The sequence below is a fragment of the Nerophis lumbriciformis genome, linkage group LG23 (assembly GCF_033978685.3).
Source record: "Nerophis lumbriciformis linkage group LG23, RoL_Nlum_v2.1, whole genome shotgun sequence".
NCBI classification, from domain to species: domain Eukaryota; kingdom Metazoa; phylum Chordata; class Actinopteri; order Syngnathiformes; family Syngnathidae; genus Nerophis; species Nerophis lumbriciformis.
The window spans coordinates 37,114,161-37,126,660 of NC_084570.2; the positions used below are offsets into that span (position 1 = coordinate 37,114,161).

General features: G+C 41.4%; 1 protein-coding gene across 1 annotated transcript in view; it reads right to left on the reverse strand.

Moving 5' to 3' along the window:
* The window catches only part of LOC133622720 (succinate dehydrogenase [ubiquinone] iron-sulfur subunit, mitochondrial-like), a 27,245-nt gene extending 15,788 nt beyond the window's left edge, over positions 1–11,457 (reverse strand). The window contains exons 1-4 of the mRNA XM_061985620.1: positions 11,277–11,457; positions 6,320–6,453; positions 3,292–3,377; positions 3,095–3,231 (exon numbers count right to left, since the gene is read on the reverse strand). Of these exons, the coding sequence (XP_061841604.1) occupies positions 3,095–3,231; positions 3,292–3,377; positions 6,320–6,453; positions 11,277–11,342 (423 nt within the window). The 5' untranslated portion in view covers positions 11,343–11,457. The remainder of the gene's footprint in view (positions 1–3,094; positions 3,232–3,291; positions 3,378–6,319; positions 6,454–11,276) is intronic.
* Positions 11,458–12,500: the final 1,043 nt, after the last annotated feature.

Below are 12,500 nucleotides of genomic sequence, written 5' to 3' on the forward strand. Positions count from 1 at the left end.
GAACACCCAACTGCGCCCAAGACCCAACCTCAAGGCTGATGATTTTAGGTAGTCCTGAAGAATTTGGAGGTCATCCTCCTTTTTCATTGTCTCATTTAAAGCACCAGTTCCATTGGCAGCAAAACAGGCCCAGAGCATAATACTACCACCACCATGCTTGATGGTAGGAATGGTGTTCCTGGGATTAAAGGCCTCACCTTTTCTCCTCTGAACATATTGCTGAGTATTGTGGCCAAACAGCTCAATTTTTGTTTCATCTGACATCACATGGACAAAGATAAGACCTTCTGGTGGAAAGTTATGTGGTCAGATGAAACAAAAACTGAGCTGTTTGCCCACAATACCCAGCAATATATTTGGAGGAGAAAAGGTAAGGCCTTTAATCCCAGGAACACCATTCCTACCGTCAAGCATGGTGGTGGTATTATTATGCTCTGGACCTGTTTTTCTGCCAATTGAACTGGTGCTTTAAATGGGACAATGAAAAAAGAGGATTACCTCCAAATTCTTCAGGACAACCTAAAATCATCAGCCCGGAGGTTGGGTCTTGCGCGCAGTTGGGTATGTCAGCATGTGGCATAATAATGACATACTTAGTATCTCAGGTAACTAGGACTGTTTTGTTTTACTTTACGGAAAAAATATTGAGATATATATCGTATATCACCATTCAGCAAATGGAGCGGAAAACACAACTAAAAATTGTAGGCTTCTTCACGCGACGAAGCCGGTCTACGTCACCGCAGTCTGTAGTCTATTGCCCCCCCAGGCTGTGGTGGCAGCGACGAGGTGGAGACGTGATGGCGACAGGCCGAGTTACACCGATCCTTACACCCACCCACCCCCTTCCCCGGTCTGTCCCCCGGAGAAACACCACTTTAACTAACACATTTTCTGGGGGAAACACTGTTTATACATATATATATATGATACACAGTAGGGCTGTGAATCTTTGGGTGTCCCACGATCCATCCATCCATCCATCTTCTTCCGCTTATCCGAGGTCGGGTCGCGGGGGCAGCAGCCTAAGCAGGGAAGCCCAGACTTCCCTCTCCCCAGCCACTTCGTCCAGCTCCTCCCGGGGGATCCCGAGGCGTTCCCAGGCCAGCCGGGAGACATAGTCTTCCCAACGTGTCCTGGGTCTTCCTCGTGGCCTCCTACCGGTCGGACATGCCCTAAACACCTCCTTAGGGAGGCGCTCGGGTGGCATCCTGACCAGATGCCCGAACCACCTCATCTGGCTCCTCTCGATGCGGAGGAGCAGCGGCTTTACTTTGAGCTCCCCCCGGATGACAGAGCTTCTCACCCTATCTCTAAGGGAGAGCCCCGCCACCCGGCGGAGGAAACTCATTTCGGCCGCTTGTACCCGTGATCTTGTCCTTTCGGTCATAACCCAAAGCTCATGACCATAGGTGAGGATGGGAACGTAGATCGACCGGTAAATTGAGAGCTTTGCCTTCCGGCTCAGCTCCTTCTTCACCACAACGGATCGATACAGCGTCCGCATTACTGAAGACGCCGCACCGATCCGCCTGTCGATCTCACGATCCACTCTTCCCTCACTCGTGAACAAGACTCCGAGGTACTTGAACTCCTCCACTTGGGGCAAGATCTCCTCCCCAACCCGGAGATGGCACTCCACCCTTTTCCGGGCGAGAACCATGGACTCGGACTTGGAGGTGCTGATTCTCATCCCAGTCGCTTCACACTCGGCTGCGAACCGATCCAGTGAGAGCTGAAGATCCTGGCCAGATGAAGCCATCAGGACCAAATCATCTGCAAAAAGCAGAGACCTAATCCTGCAGCCACCAAACCGGATCCCCTCAACGCCTTGACTGCACCTAGAAATTCTGTCCATAAAAGTTATGAACAGAATCGGTGACAAAGGGCAGCCTTGGCGGAGTCCAACCCTCACCGGAAACGTGTCCGACTTACTGCCGGCAATGCGAACCAAGCTCTGACACTGATCATACAGGGAGCGGACCGCCACAATCAGACAGTCCGAAACCCCATACTCTCTGAGCACTCCCCACAGGACTTCCCGAGGGACACGGTCGAATGCCTTCTCCAAGTCCACAAAGCACATGTAGACTGGTTGGGCAAACTCCCATGCACCCTCAAGGACCCTGCCGAGAGTATAGAGCTGGTCCACAGTTCCACGACCAGGACGAAAACCACACTGTTCCTCCTGAATCCGAGGTTCGACTATCCGGCGTAGCCTCCTCTCCAGTACACCTGAATAGACCTTACCGGGAAGGCTGAGGAGTGTGATCCCACGATAGTTAGAACACACCCTCTGGTTCCCCTTTTTAAAGAGAGGAACCACCACCCCGGTCTGCCAATCCAGAGGTACTGCCCCCGATGTCCACGCGTCCAAGCAGAGTAGTAGATTTTTGTAAAAAGCTTTTATAATTGTAAAGGACAATGTTTTATCAACTGATTGCAATAATGTAAATTTGTTTTAACTATTAAATGAACCAAAAATATGACTTATTTTATCTTTGTGAAAATATTGGACACAGTGTGTTGTCAAGCTTATGAGATGCGATGCAAGTGTAAGCCACTGTGACACTATTCTTTTTTTAAATTTTTTATAAATGTCTAATGATAATGTCAATGAGGGATTTTTAATCACTGCTATGTTGAAATTGTAACTAATATTGATACTGTTGTTGATAATATTCATTTTTGTTTCACTACTTTTGGTTTGTTCTGTGTCGTGTTTGTGTCTCCTCTTAATTGCTCTGTTTATTGCAGTTCTGAGTGTTGCTGGGTCGGGTTTGGTTTTGGAATTGGATTGCATTGTTATGGTATTGCTGTGTATTGTTTTGTTGGATTGATTGATTCATTAAAAAATAAATAAATAAAAAATTAAATACATTTTTTTTTTTTTATCGATTTTTTAAAAATGAGAATCGATTCTGAATCGCACAACGTGAGAATCGCGATTCGAATTCGAATTGATTTTTTAATACACAGTATTATATATAATATATTATATATAAGAGTACAGAGGTGTGCATGTCAACCCACAATGTCAACAACAAAACACTAGAACTGTATTTGTGTCCCATGTGGACTCAGCAAGACTTACAGGCACCAGGTCCTTGACCACGTACATGTGTGGGAGCGGGTAGATCTTGGTGGCCTTGTTGGCATTGCCATCGATCTTGTTGAGGCACGCCAGAGTGTTGCCACCGTTGATGTTCATGGCACAGGAGCCACAAATCCCTAGAACAGGTCCAGAGGGTCAGACAAAACTAGCGCCATTGGCTGTGCTCCGTCTCTCACCCTCGCGACAGGAACGTCGGAAGGTCAGCGTGGGGTCCAGCTCGTTCTTGATCTTGATGAGAGCGTCCAGGACCATGGGACCACAGCTGGATTCAGGAGACAGCATCCAAACATCATCACGCTTCAACACATCATCATGCTAGGAAGACTAAAGGATCACATTTACAGCTCCTTTTAAGATGTGTAGCAAAGCCTAATTCATTCTAACCGTCCTAATGCAGCAATGATAAACTGCATCTGTGAAATAATTCAAATATATGTATGACCAGTTGATTGCTTTCATGAGACAAACAAACCATGGTAACACTTCAAATCCATCTTCAAGTAGTTCCATAAATTACACGGGTGATAGCGCTCACTTCCTGGAGACCAAAGCTAGCGCGTTGATCGCTAGCTAAGAGCAACATGTGATGGATGTTATAATGTAATGTTCTTTGTCCAGGCATAACCATCACTTTTATGGCTGTGATACGGTGGAGATGTCTCTAATCACTAATTGTCTTTCAGTTCTTCAAATGGTTTATTTCGTTATTTATGCTGTATTACTGCATTCTCCATGTTGAATCAAGACATTCCTGATTTGGATAATATCATATTCAGATCAAGTTGATTTTCTCTCCCTCACTCTCTCTCTCTTTCCTGCGTCTTTCTCTCTCGCTGTCTCTTTCCTGGGTCTTTCTCTGTCGCTTTCTCTCTTTCTTTTTCCGGCATCCGTCTCTCTCTTTCTCTCGCTCGCTCTTTTCCACATCCTTGTCTCTTTCTTTCTCTCTATCTCTTTCTCTATCTCGTTCCCTTTTTCTAGCGTCCTTCTCTCTCTTTTCTGTTTCTCTCTCTCTTACTTTCTTGCGTCTCTCTCTCTCTCTCTCTCTCTCTCTCTCTCTCTCTCTCTCTCTCTCTCTCTCTCTCTCTCTCTCTTTTTCCTGCGACCTCTCTTTCTCATGTTACTCTCCCTCTCTCTCTTACTTTCTTGCGTCTCTCTTTTTCCTGTGTCCTTCTCTCTTTCTGTCTCCCTCTTTTTTTCTGCGTTCTTCTCTCTCTCTCTTTTTTCTAAGTCCTTCTCTCTTCTCTGCATCTCTCTGTCTCTCTCTCTATTTTTTTCCTACACCCTTCTTCCCCTCTCTCTCTTTCCTGCATCCTTCTCTCTCTTTCTCTTTCTTGCGCCCGTCCCTCTCTTGCTCTCTTTTTCCTGCATCCTTCTCTCTCTCTCTCTCTCTTTTACATGCTTCTCTCTCTCTCTCTCTCATTTTTTCTCTACACCCTTCTTCCTCTCTCTCTCTTTCCTGCATCCTTCTCTTTTTCTTTCTCTTTCTTGCGCCCGTCCCTCCATCCCTGTCTTTTTCCTGCGTCCTTCTCTCTCATTTGCTTGTTTCTCTCTATCTCTTTTACTTTCTTGCGTCTCTCTCTTTTCTGCGTCTCTCTCTCTCTCTCTCTTTTTCCTGTGTCCTTTTTTCTCTTTCCCTCTCTCGCTGTCTTTTCTGCGTCCTCTCTCTTTCTCTCTCTCTTTTCTACATCTTTTTCTCTCTCTTTTTTCTGCGTCCTTTTTTCTTTCTCTCTTTTCTGCCTCTCTCACCCTCTCTCTCTCTCTTCCCCTCCCTCCCTCTCTTTTTCCTGTGTCCTTCTCTCTCTTTCTCTCTCTTACTCTTTTCCGTGTTTCTCTCTCTCTCCCTCTTACTTTCTTGCGTCTCCCTCTTTCCTGTCTCTATCCCTCTCTTTTTCCTGTGTCCTTTTCTCTCTTTCACTCTCTCGCTCTCTTTGCTGCGTCCTCTCTCTCTCTTTTTCGGGTCCTTCACTCTCCTTTTTCTGCATCCTTTTCTCTTTCTCTCTCTTTCCTGTCTCACTCTCTCTCTCTCTCTCTTCTGCGTCTCTCTCTTTTCTGCGTCTCTCAACCACTCTCTCTCCCTCTTCCCTCTCTTTTTCCTGCGTCCTTCTCTCTCTCTATCTCTCTCTTTTTCTCTCTCTTTCACTTTCTTGCGTCTTTCTGTCTCTCTCTTTTTCCTGTGTCCTTGTCTCTCTTTCTCTCTCTCGCTCTCTTTGCTGTGTCATCTCTTTCTCGCTCTCTCTTTTCCGGGTCCTTCTCTCTCTTTTTTCTGCTTCCTTTTCTCTTTCTCTCTCCTTCCTGCCTCACTCTCTCTCTTCTGCGTCTCTCTCTCTATATGTCTCTATTTTTCCTGCGTCCTTCTCTCCCTCTCTTTCTTTTCCGTGTTTCTTTCTCTCTCTCTTACCTTCTTGCGTCTCTCAATCTCTCTTTTTCCTGTGTCCTTGTCTCTCATTCTCTCTCTCGCTCTCTTTGCTGTGTCCTCTCTCTTTCTCGCTCTCTTTTTTCTGCTTCCTTTTCGCTTTCTCTTTTTTTCTTGCCTCTCTCTCTCTCTTCTGCGTCTCTCTCTTTTCTGCGTCTCTCTCTCCCTCACTCACCCTCTCTCCCTCTGTCTCCCTCTCTCCTTAAAATACCTTAAATTTCTCTGGACATTTCATAAAGAAAATTCCAGGACAATTCTGGCACGCTGATCACAAGTGAGCTAGCTAGCTTAAATGCTAACATGAATAAAAGACACATGAAGGTCTTTCAACAGTATTTAGACACCAATATATTCAAAATAGGGCTGTTACATGTGAAAGAGGAAACTCTGACTGGCGTACTCAAGTTTCACTTCTCTACTGTACTTTGGATAAATGTTCCCAAGTTATGAGCAAATAAATGATGCGCATTCAAATAAAACATCTAAAAATGTCTATGGCATTTTAAAGCTAAGTTCAATTATGCACGTGAGCGATTTAGTGTGATTAATCACAGTTCATAAGTGTGATTAATCGCATCAAAAAGGCAATAAAGTTTGACATCAATAATTAAAACATAACTACTATAAAGTAATGAAGACCCACAACCACATAAACAGGAAGTGAACCACACCATTTTGCATCATTAAAACCTTTACAAGATAAAAAAAATAACAATAAAGATATATATGTATATTTATAAACGTGGATATGCTGTAATGTATGTATCATAATGTCAGTCGTCAGGTCTTACGTGTTGAGGTCCACTTCATACGTCTGCATCCTGGGCTTGTCCCCGGCTGTGTCCGGGTCCCAGCGGTAGATCTGGAACTTCTTGATCCTGGGCTCAGGAGCCGGGGCCGCCGCCGTCTGGGCATGACGTACCATCTGAGTGGCACCGACACATTTAAAAAAATACATTTTTATAAATTAAAATGAATGCCCAAAAAGCCCTTTTTTATAAGAATACATTTTTAAAAATACATTTTCAGGCCATCTCTATGCAACCTGTTTTGAAAAGGTTTCCTTGTAATAATTACACCAAATAATACATTGCGAGTATTGAATCAAATCATACTTGTTATTGTCTCATATTTATACTTTGTAGATTAATTTATGTCTTTTTTTTTAAAGCTGATTTCTATGCATTTGACTATTGTAAACTGATTTTTGTTACATCAATGTATGCAGACAACTTCATTTAATTTTCATTTGACCTCATTTCATAATTTCCTTTAATTTACAAGAAGTGGGTGGATGGGTCTTGAGTTTTGAAGCAACAAATATTCCTGCACTGAATTTTTTTTTCATACACAACATTTTAACAAAGGGAACTTTTAAACACAAATTTTTATAAAATAAAATTGTCTGCATACTTTGATTGAATTTGTGAGCAACATTTCTGTTTTGGAAAAATAGGTGTATTCAAATGTTGTGTTTTAAAATACAGTAAAAATGTGTTGCTTTGAAACTCAAGATCTAAACCATTTGAATTAAATTAAATTATGAAATTAAATTAAACGGACATTTATTGAAATTGTCAACATAATTTGATGTAAAGAAAAATACAACCTGAAAAATGAGTAACATAAATCCAGTGTCAAAAAAAGCTTTCATAATAAAGACACAAATTAACCTCCATAGAACTGTACCGTATTTTCCGCACTATAAGGCGCACCGGATTATTAGCCGCACCTTCTATGAATTACATATTTCATAATTTTGTCCACCAATAAGCCGCCCCGGACTATAAGCCGCGCCTACGCTGCGCTAAAGTGAATGTCAAAAAAACGCTGCGCTAAAGTGAATGTCAAAAAAACAGTCAGATAGTTCAGTCAAACTTTAATAATATATTGAAAACCAGCGTTCTAACAACTCTGTCCCAAAATGTACGCAAATGTGCAATCACAAACATAGTAAAATTCAAAATGGTGTAGAGCAATAGCAACATAATGTTGCTCGAACGTTAATGTCACAACACACAAAATAAACATAGCGCTCACCTTCTGAAGTTATTCTTCATTCGTAAATCCTTCGAATTCTTCGTCTTCGGTGTCCGAATTGAAAAGTTGCGCAAGCGTGGTATCCAAAATGGCCGGTTCCGTCTCGTAGAAGTCATCGGGAGTCAGTGTCGCTGTTGTTCTGTGAATCCTGCCTTCCGGAAAGCTCGGACCACAGTTGTGACCGAAATATCTGCCCAGGCATTTACGATCCACTGGCAAATGTTGGCGTATGTCGTCCGAGGCTGTCTGCCCGTCTTAGTGAAGGTGTGTTCGCCTTCGGAGCTGTGTGAAAAAAGCCACCCGGCCTCTTCGCGTAAACTTCCCTTAACCACTCGCTCATCTTTTCTTCATCCATCCATCCCTTCGAGTTAGCTTTTATGATGACGCCGGCTGGAAAGGTCTCTTTTGGCAAGGTCTTCCTTTTGAATATCACCATGGGAGGAAGTTTCTGGCCATTAGCATGGCAAGCTAGAACCACAGTGAAGGACGACTTCTCATTCCCTGTGGTGCGAATATTCACCGTACGTGCTCCCGTTCCACAGTGCGGTTCAGTTGCTGTGAAATACGGTAGTAATCCGTGTGCGGATGGAGAGATTGCGTCTTTTTATGAACCGGATCGCTTAGTAGGAGCCATTTTGTGGTCTTTACAGATGTAAACAGGAAATGAAACGTACGGTGATATCCGCGCGTTTTTTCTTCTTCTTCCGGGGGCGGGTAGAAGAAGAAGCGCTTCCTGTTCTATGGGGGCGGGTGCTTTCCTTGGTGGTTGCTTGCGTAGAAGAAGAAGCGCTTCCTGTTCTACCGGGAAAAAAGATGGCGGCTGTTTACCGAAGTTGCGAGATCGAAACTTTATGAAAATGAATCGTAATAAAGCGCACCGGGTTATAAGGCGCACTGTCAGCTTTTGAGAAAAATTGTGGTTTTTAGGTGCGCCTTATAGTGCGGAAAATACGGTACTAGAAATGTGGCATTCACAAACAAATCGAGTCTTTTGAATGGCTCTTTTCAGTAATAACTTCTACAACTCTTTTATTTTTGTGATAGAGTGATTGGAGCACATACTTGTTGGTCACAAAAAACATTCATGAAGTTTGGTTCTTTTATGAATTTATTATGGGTCTACTGAAAATGTGAGCAAATCTGCTGGGTCAAAAGTATACATACAACAATGTTAATATTTGCTTACATGTCCCTTGGCAAGTTTCACTGCAATAAGGCGCTTTTGGTAGCCATCCACAAGCTTCTGCTTGAATTTTTGACCACTCCTCTTGACAAAATTGGTGCAGTTCAGCGAAATGTGTTGGTTTTCTGACATGGACTTGTTTCTTCAGCATTGTCCACACATTTAAGTCAGGACTTTGGGAAGGCCATTCTAAAACCTTCATTCTAGCCTGATTTAGCCATTCCTGTACCACTTTAGACGTGTGTTTGGGGTCATTGTCCTGTTGGAACACCCAACTGCGTCCAAGATCCAACCTCCGGTTGGTTTTAGGTTGTCCTGAATAATTTGGAGGTATTCATCCTTTTTTCATTGTCCCATTTACTCTCCGTAAAGCACCAGTTCCATTGGCAGCAAATCAGGCCCAGAGCATAATACTACCACCACCATGCTTGACGGTAGGCCTGGTGTGACATCACATGGACAAAGATAAGACCTTCTGGAGGAAAGTTCTGTGGTCAGATGAAACAAACATTGAGCTGTTTGGCCACAATACCCAGCAATATGTTTGGAGGAGAAAAGGTGATGCCTTTAATCCCAGGAACACCAAGCCTACCATCAAGCATGGTGGTGGTAGTATTATGCTCTGGGCCTGATTTGCTGCCAATGGAACTGGTGCTTTACAGAGAGTAAATGGGACAATGAAAAAGGAGGATTACCTCCAAATTCTTCAGGACAAGCTAAAATCATCAGCCCGGAGGTTGGGTCTTGGTCGCAGTTGGGTGTTCCAACAGGACAATGACCCCAAACACACGTCAAAAGTGGTAAAGGAATGGCTAAATCAGGATAGAATTAAGGTTTTAGAATGGCCTTCCCAAAGTCCTGACTTAAACGTGTGGACAATGCTGAAGAAACAAGTCCATGTCAGATGACCAACAAATTTAGCTGAACTGCACCCATTTTTTCAAGAGTGGTCAAAAATTCAAGCAAAAGCTTGTGGATGGCTACCAAAAGCGCCTTATTGCAGTGAAACTTGCCAAGGGACATGTAAGCAAACATTAACATTGCTGTATGTATACTTTTGACCCAGCAGATTTGCTCATATTTTCAGTAGACCCATAATAAATTCATAAAAGAACCAAACTTCATGAATGTTTTTGTGACCAACAAGTATGTGCTCCAATCACTCTATCACAAAAAAAAGAGTTGTAGAAATGATTGGAAACTCAAGACAGCCATGACATTATGTTCTTTACAAGTGTATGTAAACTTTTGACCACGACTGTATATATACACATTATATATATATTATATATATATATATATATACATAAATATATATACATACATACATTTTATATATATATATATATATATAATATATATATATATACATATATATATGCATACACGTATATATATAAATAAATATATATATTTTTAATTATTATTATTTTTTTTTTTATCATGATGTTTCTATTTATTTATATTTGAATTCATTTTTCAGGTTAAATATTCTAAATGGTGGTAGTTTAAGTGTACAGACACCAGGTATGGTAGTATAATATTGTACTTACATTTTTATTATGTCCTAATTTTAACTGTCTTACTCTTTGAACTGTGTGTAATGTTACAATGGCCAGAAATATTAAATATACTTGTTAAGTAAAAACCTCGGCCTAGTTTTTAACGAATACTTAAGTCGATTGCGCTACGGTATTCTAACGTTGGTCATTATGGTGGTACTTGGAGAGCCATGTGTTTTCTCAAGTGGTGCTTGGTGGAACAGGTTTGAGAACCACTGCTCTAGTGCATTTTATTATTTTCTCTTTTTTTTTTTAATGCTCCACGTTTTTTTTTAGGTGAGTGAAAATTCAAACTGGTGATGTCCCTGCCTAAGCAGGGGCGCCGCTAGGGATTTTGGGCCCCATGAAAATAATCTTTACAGGGCCCCCAACACAGTGTCATTTTTTCTGTATTATAATTTCATCATCATTAGGGGCCTCTCTGGGCCCCCCTCCATCATGGGCCCCTAGAATTCGTCTCCTTTACCCCCCCCTTTTCGGCGCCCCTGTGCCTAAGCACCACCTTATGGAAGGTTTACAATGTTGAAAACACTACAAAAATCTGAATGGTTCCGACCAAACATATCATCCTTGAAAAAAAATAAGAATAACAATAAAATACCATATAATAACAGCTCAAGATCCGGCTCCATAAATCACATCTTTAAACTGTACCTAATGATGTGGCCATTGAGTGCTAATTTTCAATCATTCAAGTCTTGCGTCGCCCTCTAGTGGCCATGAAGTGTCATAGCAGCGTTACATCACCGTGTTACCAAACTGCCTTTCGTCGACAATTGAAGGGTGAATAAAATAAAAAAAGCTTTTTAATACAATAATGTTCTCGAAGAGCATGCAAAAGTTATTTAACGTTCCGTTTAAATAAATATGACATACACGAGTGTGAAAGTAAATAATGTAGCCTTCCACGGTTATGATAGATATTAACACCAGGCGAGGAAAGTGTCTATTTAGGCGACTTACCAGCGTCATGCCAGAGTTCCTCGCAGACAAGACATTCCGGGACAGAGCGACACAACTAACCGACATTTTTATGAAGTAAAAAGGTACAAAAAAAATTGGTTGAAGTCAATGAATCTATAGGAGCTAGTTTATTGTGCCCCACATCGAAGTTTGGGTGCCTTTTTATTAAGCCTTAAACCACGCCCTTTTGCGTTGTGGTGCGTTCACGTGACGTACGGAAGGTTGACATGTGACGGTTATTGCCTTTAGCGCTTTCTGTCGAAATGCACGAGAAAAAGAAAAATAACCTTACATTTATTAATATATATTGATATATATGCTATCCTTTGTATTAAACAAATTAAACTTACATAAATTGCAATATTTTGTGTATTAGCACTGTTTAAATATCACGTCCGATAGTAAGCGAATGCATCCTTGTTTTACAATTCCAACAGCGGCGAATGGGGGTCAGTTACATACTGTATGTATCATGTACATTGTGCAACACTCATTTATGGAAAATGGTTTAGTTCATTTAAAATATGCTTGACACACTTACACGAAAGAATATCACTTGTTCGCGCTTTCATAATTCACCACAATGCCGGAAAAAAAAGATAAACTTACTCTTTTCTCTAATGTGACCTCCCGTGTTTATTACATAACCTTTTCTAAACAGGAAAGGAACCTTATTGATGAAAATACAAATAACTGACACGTGACTATGGTCAATAAGTTCTTGCTTTATGAGTTTATATACAAATATATGTTCAGTTATGAAGTGTACAACTTCCAGACCACTACGTAGATTTTGTGTCAATGTGCTTGTATTTAAAACATTTTTTTATAGACATTTATTCATTTATCCAACATCTTCCTTTCATTCACACAGTTAGTGGACTTAAATTAAACATGTGAACGTTATGTTGTGTATCAATTATCACCTGATTCAATAATGCTCATCAAAGATCTTCAATATAAAAAGAACGCTCTGGTTTTTTAAGGACCTATACTAATAGTCAAAGATCCTCTTTATGATAGGAATGCTCTGCTGTTTTTCAGGACCTACTAATAGCCAAAGATCCTCTACAAAACAGGATTGGTCTGCTGTTTTTAAGGGTCTACTAATAGTCAAAGATCGTCTATAAGACTGAAATGCTCTACTGTTTTGACTTATTAATGGTCAAAGATCCTCTACGTGACAGGGACGCTCTGCTGTTTTTGAAATACCTACTAATAGTC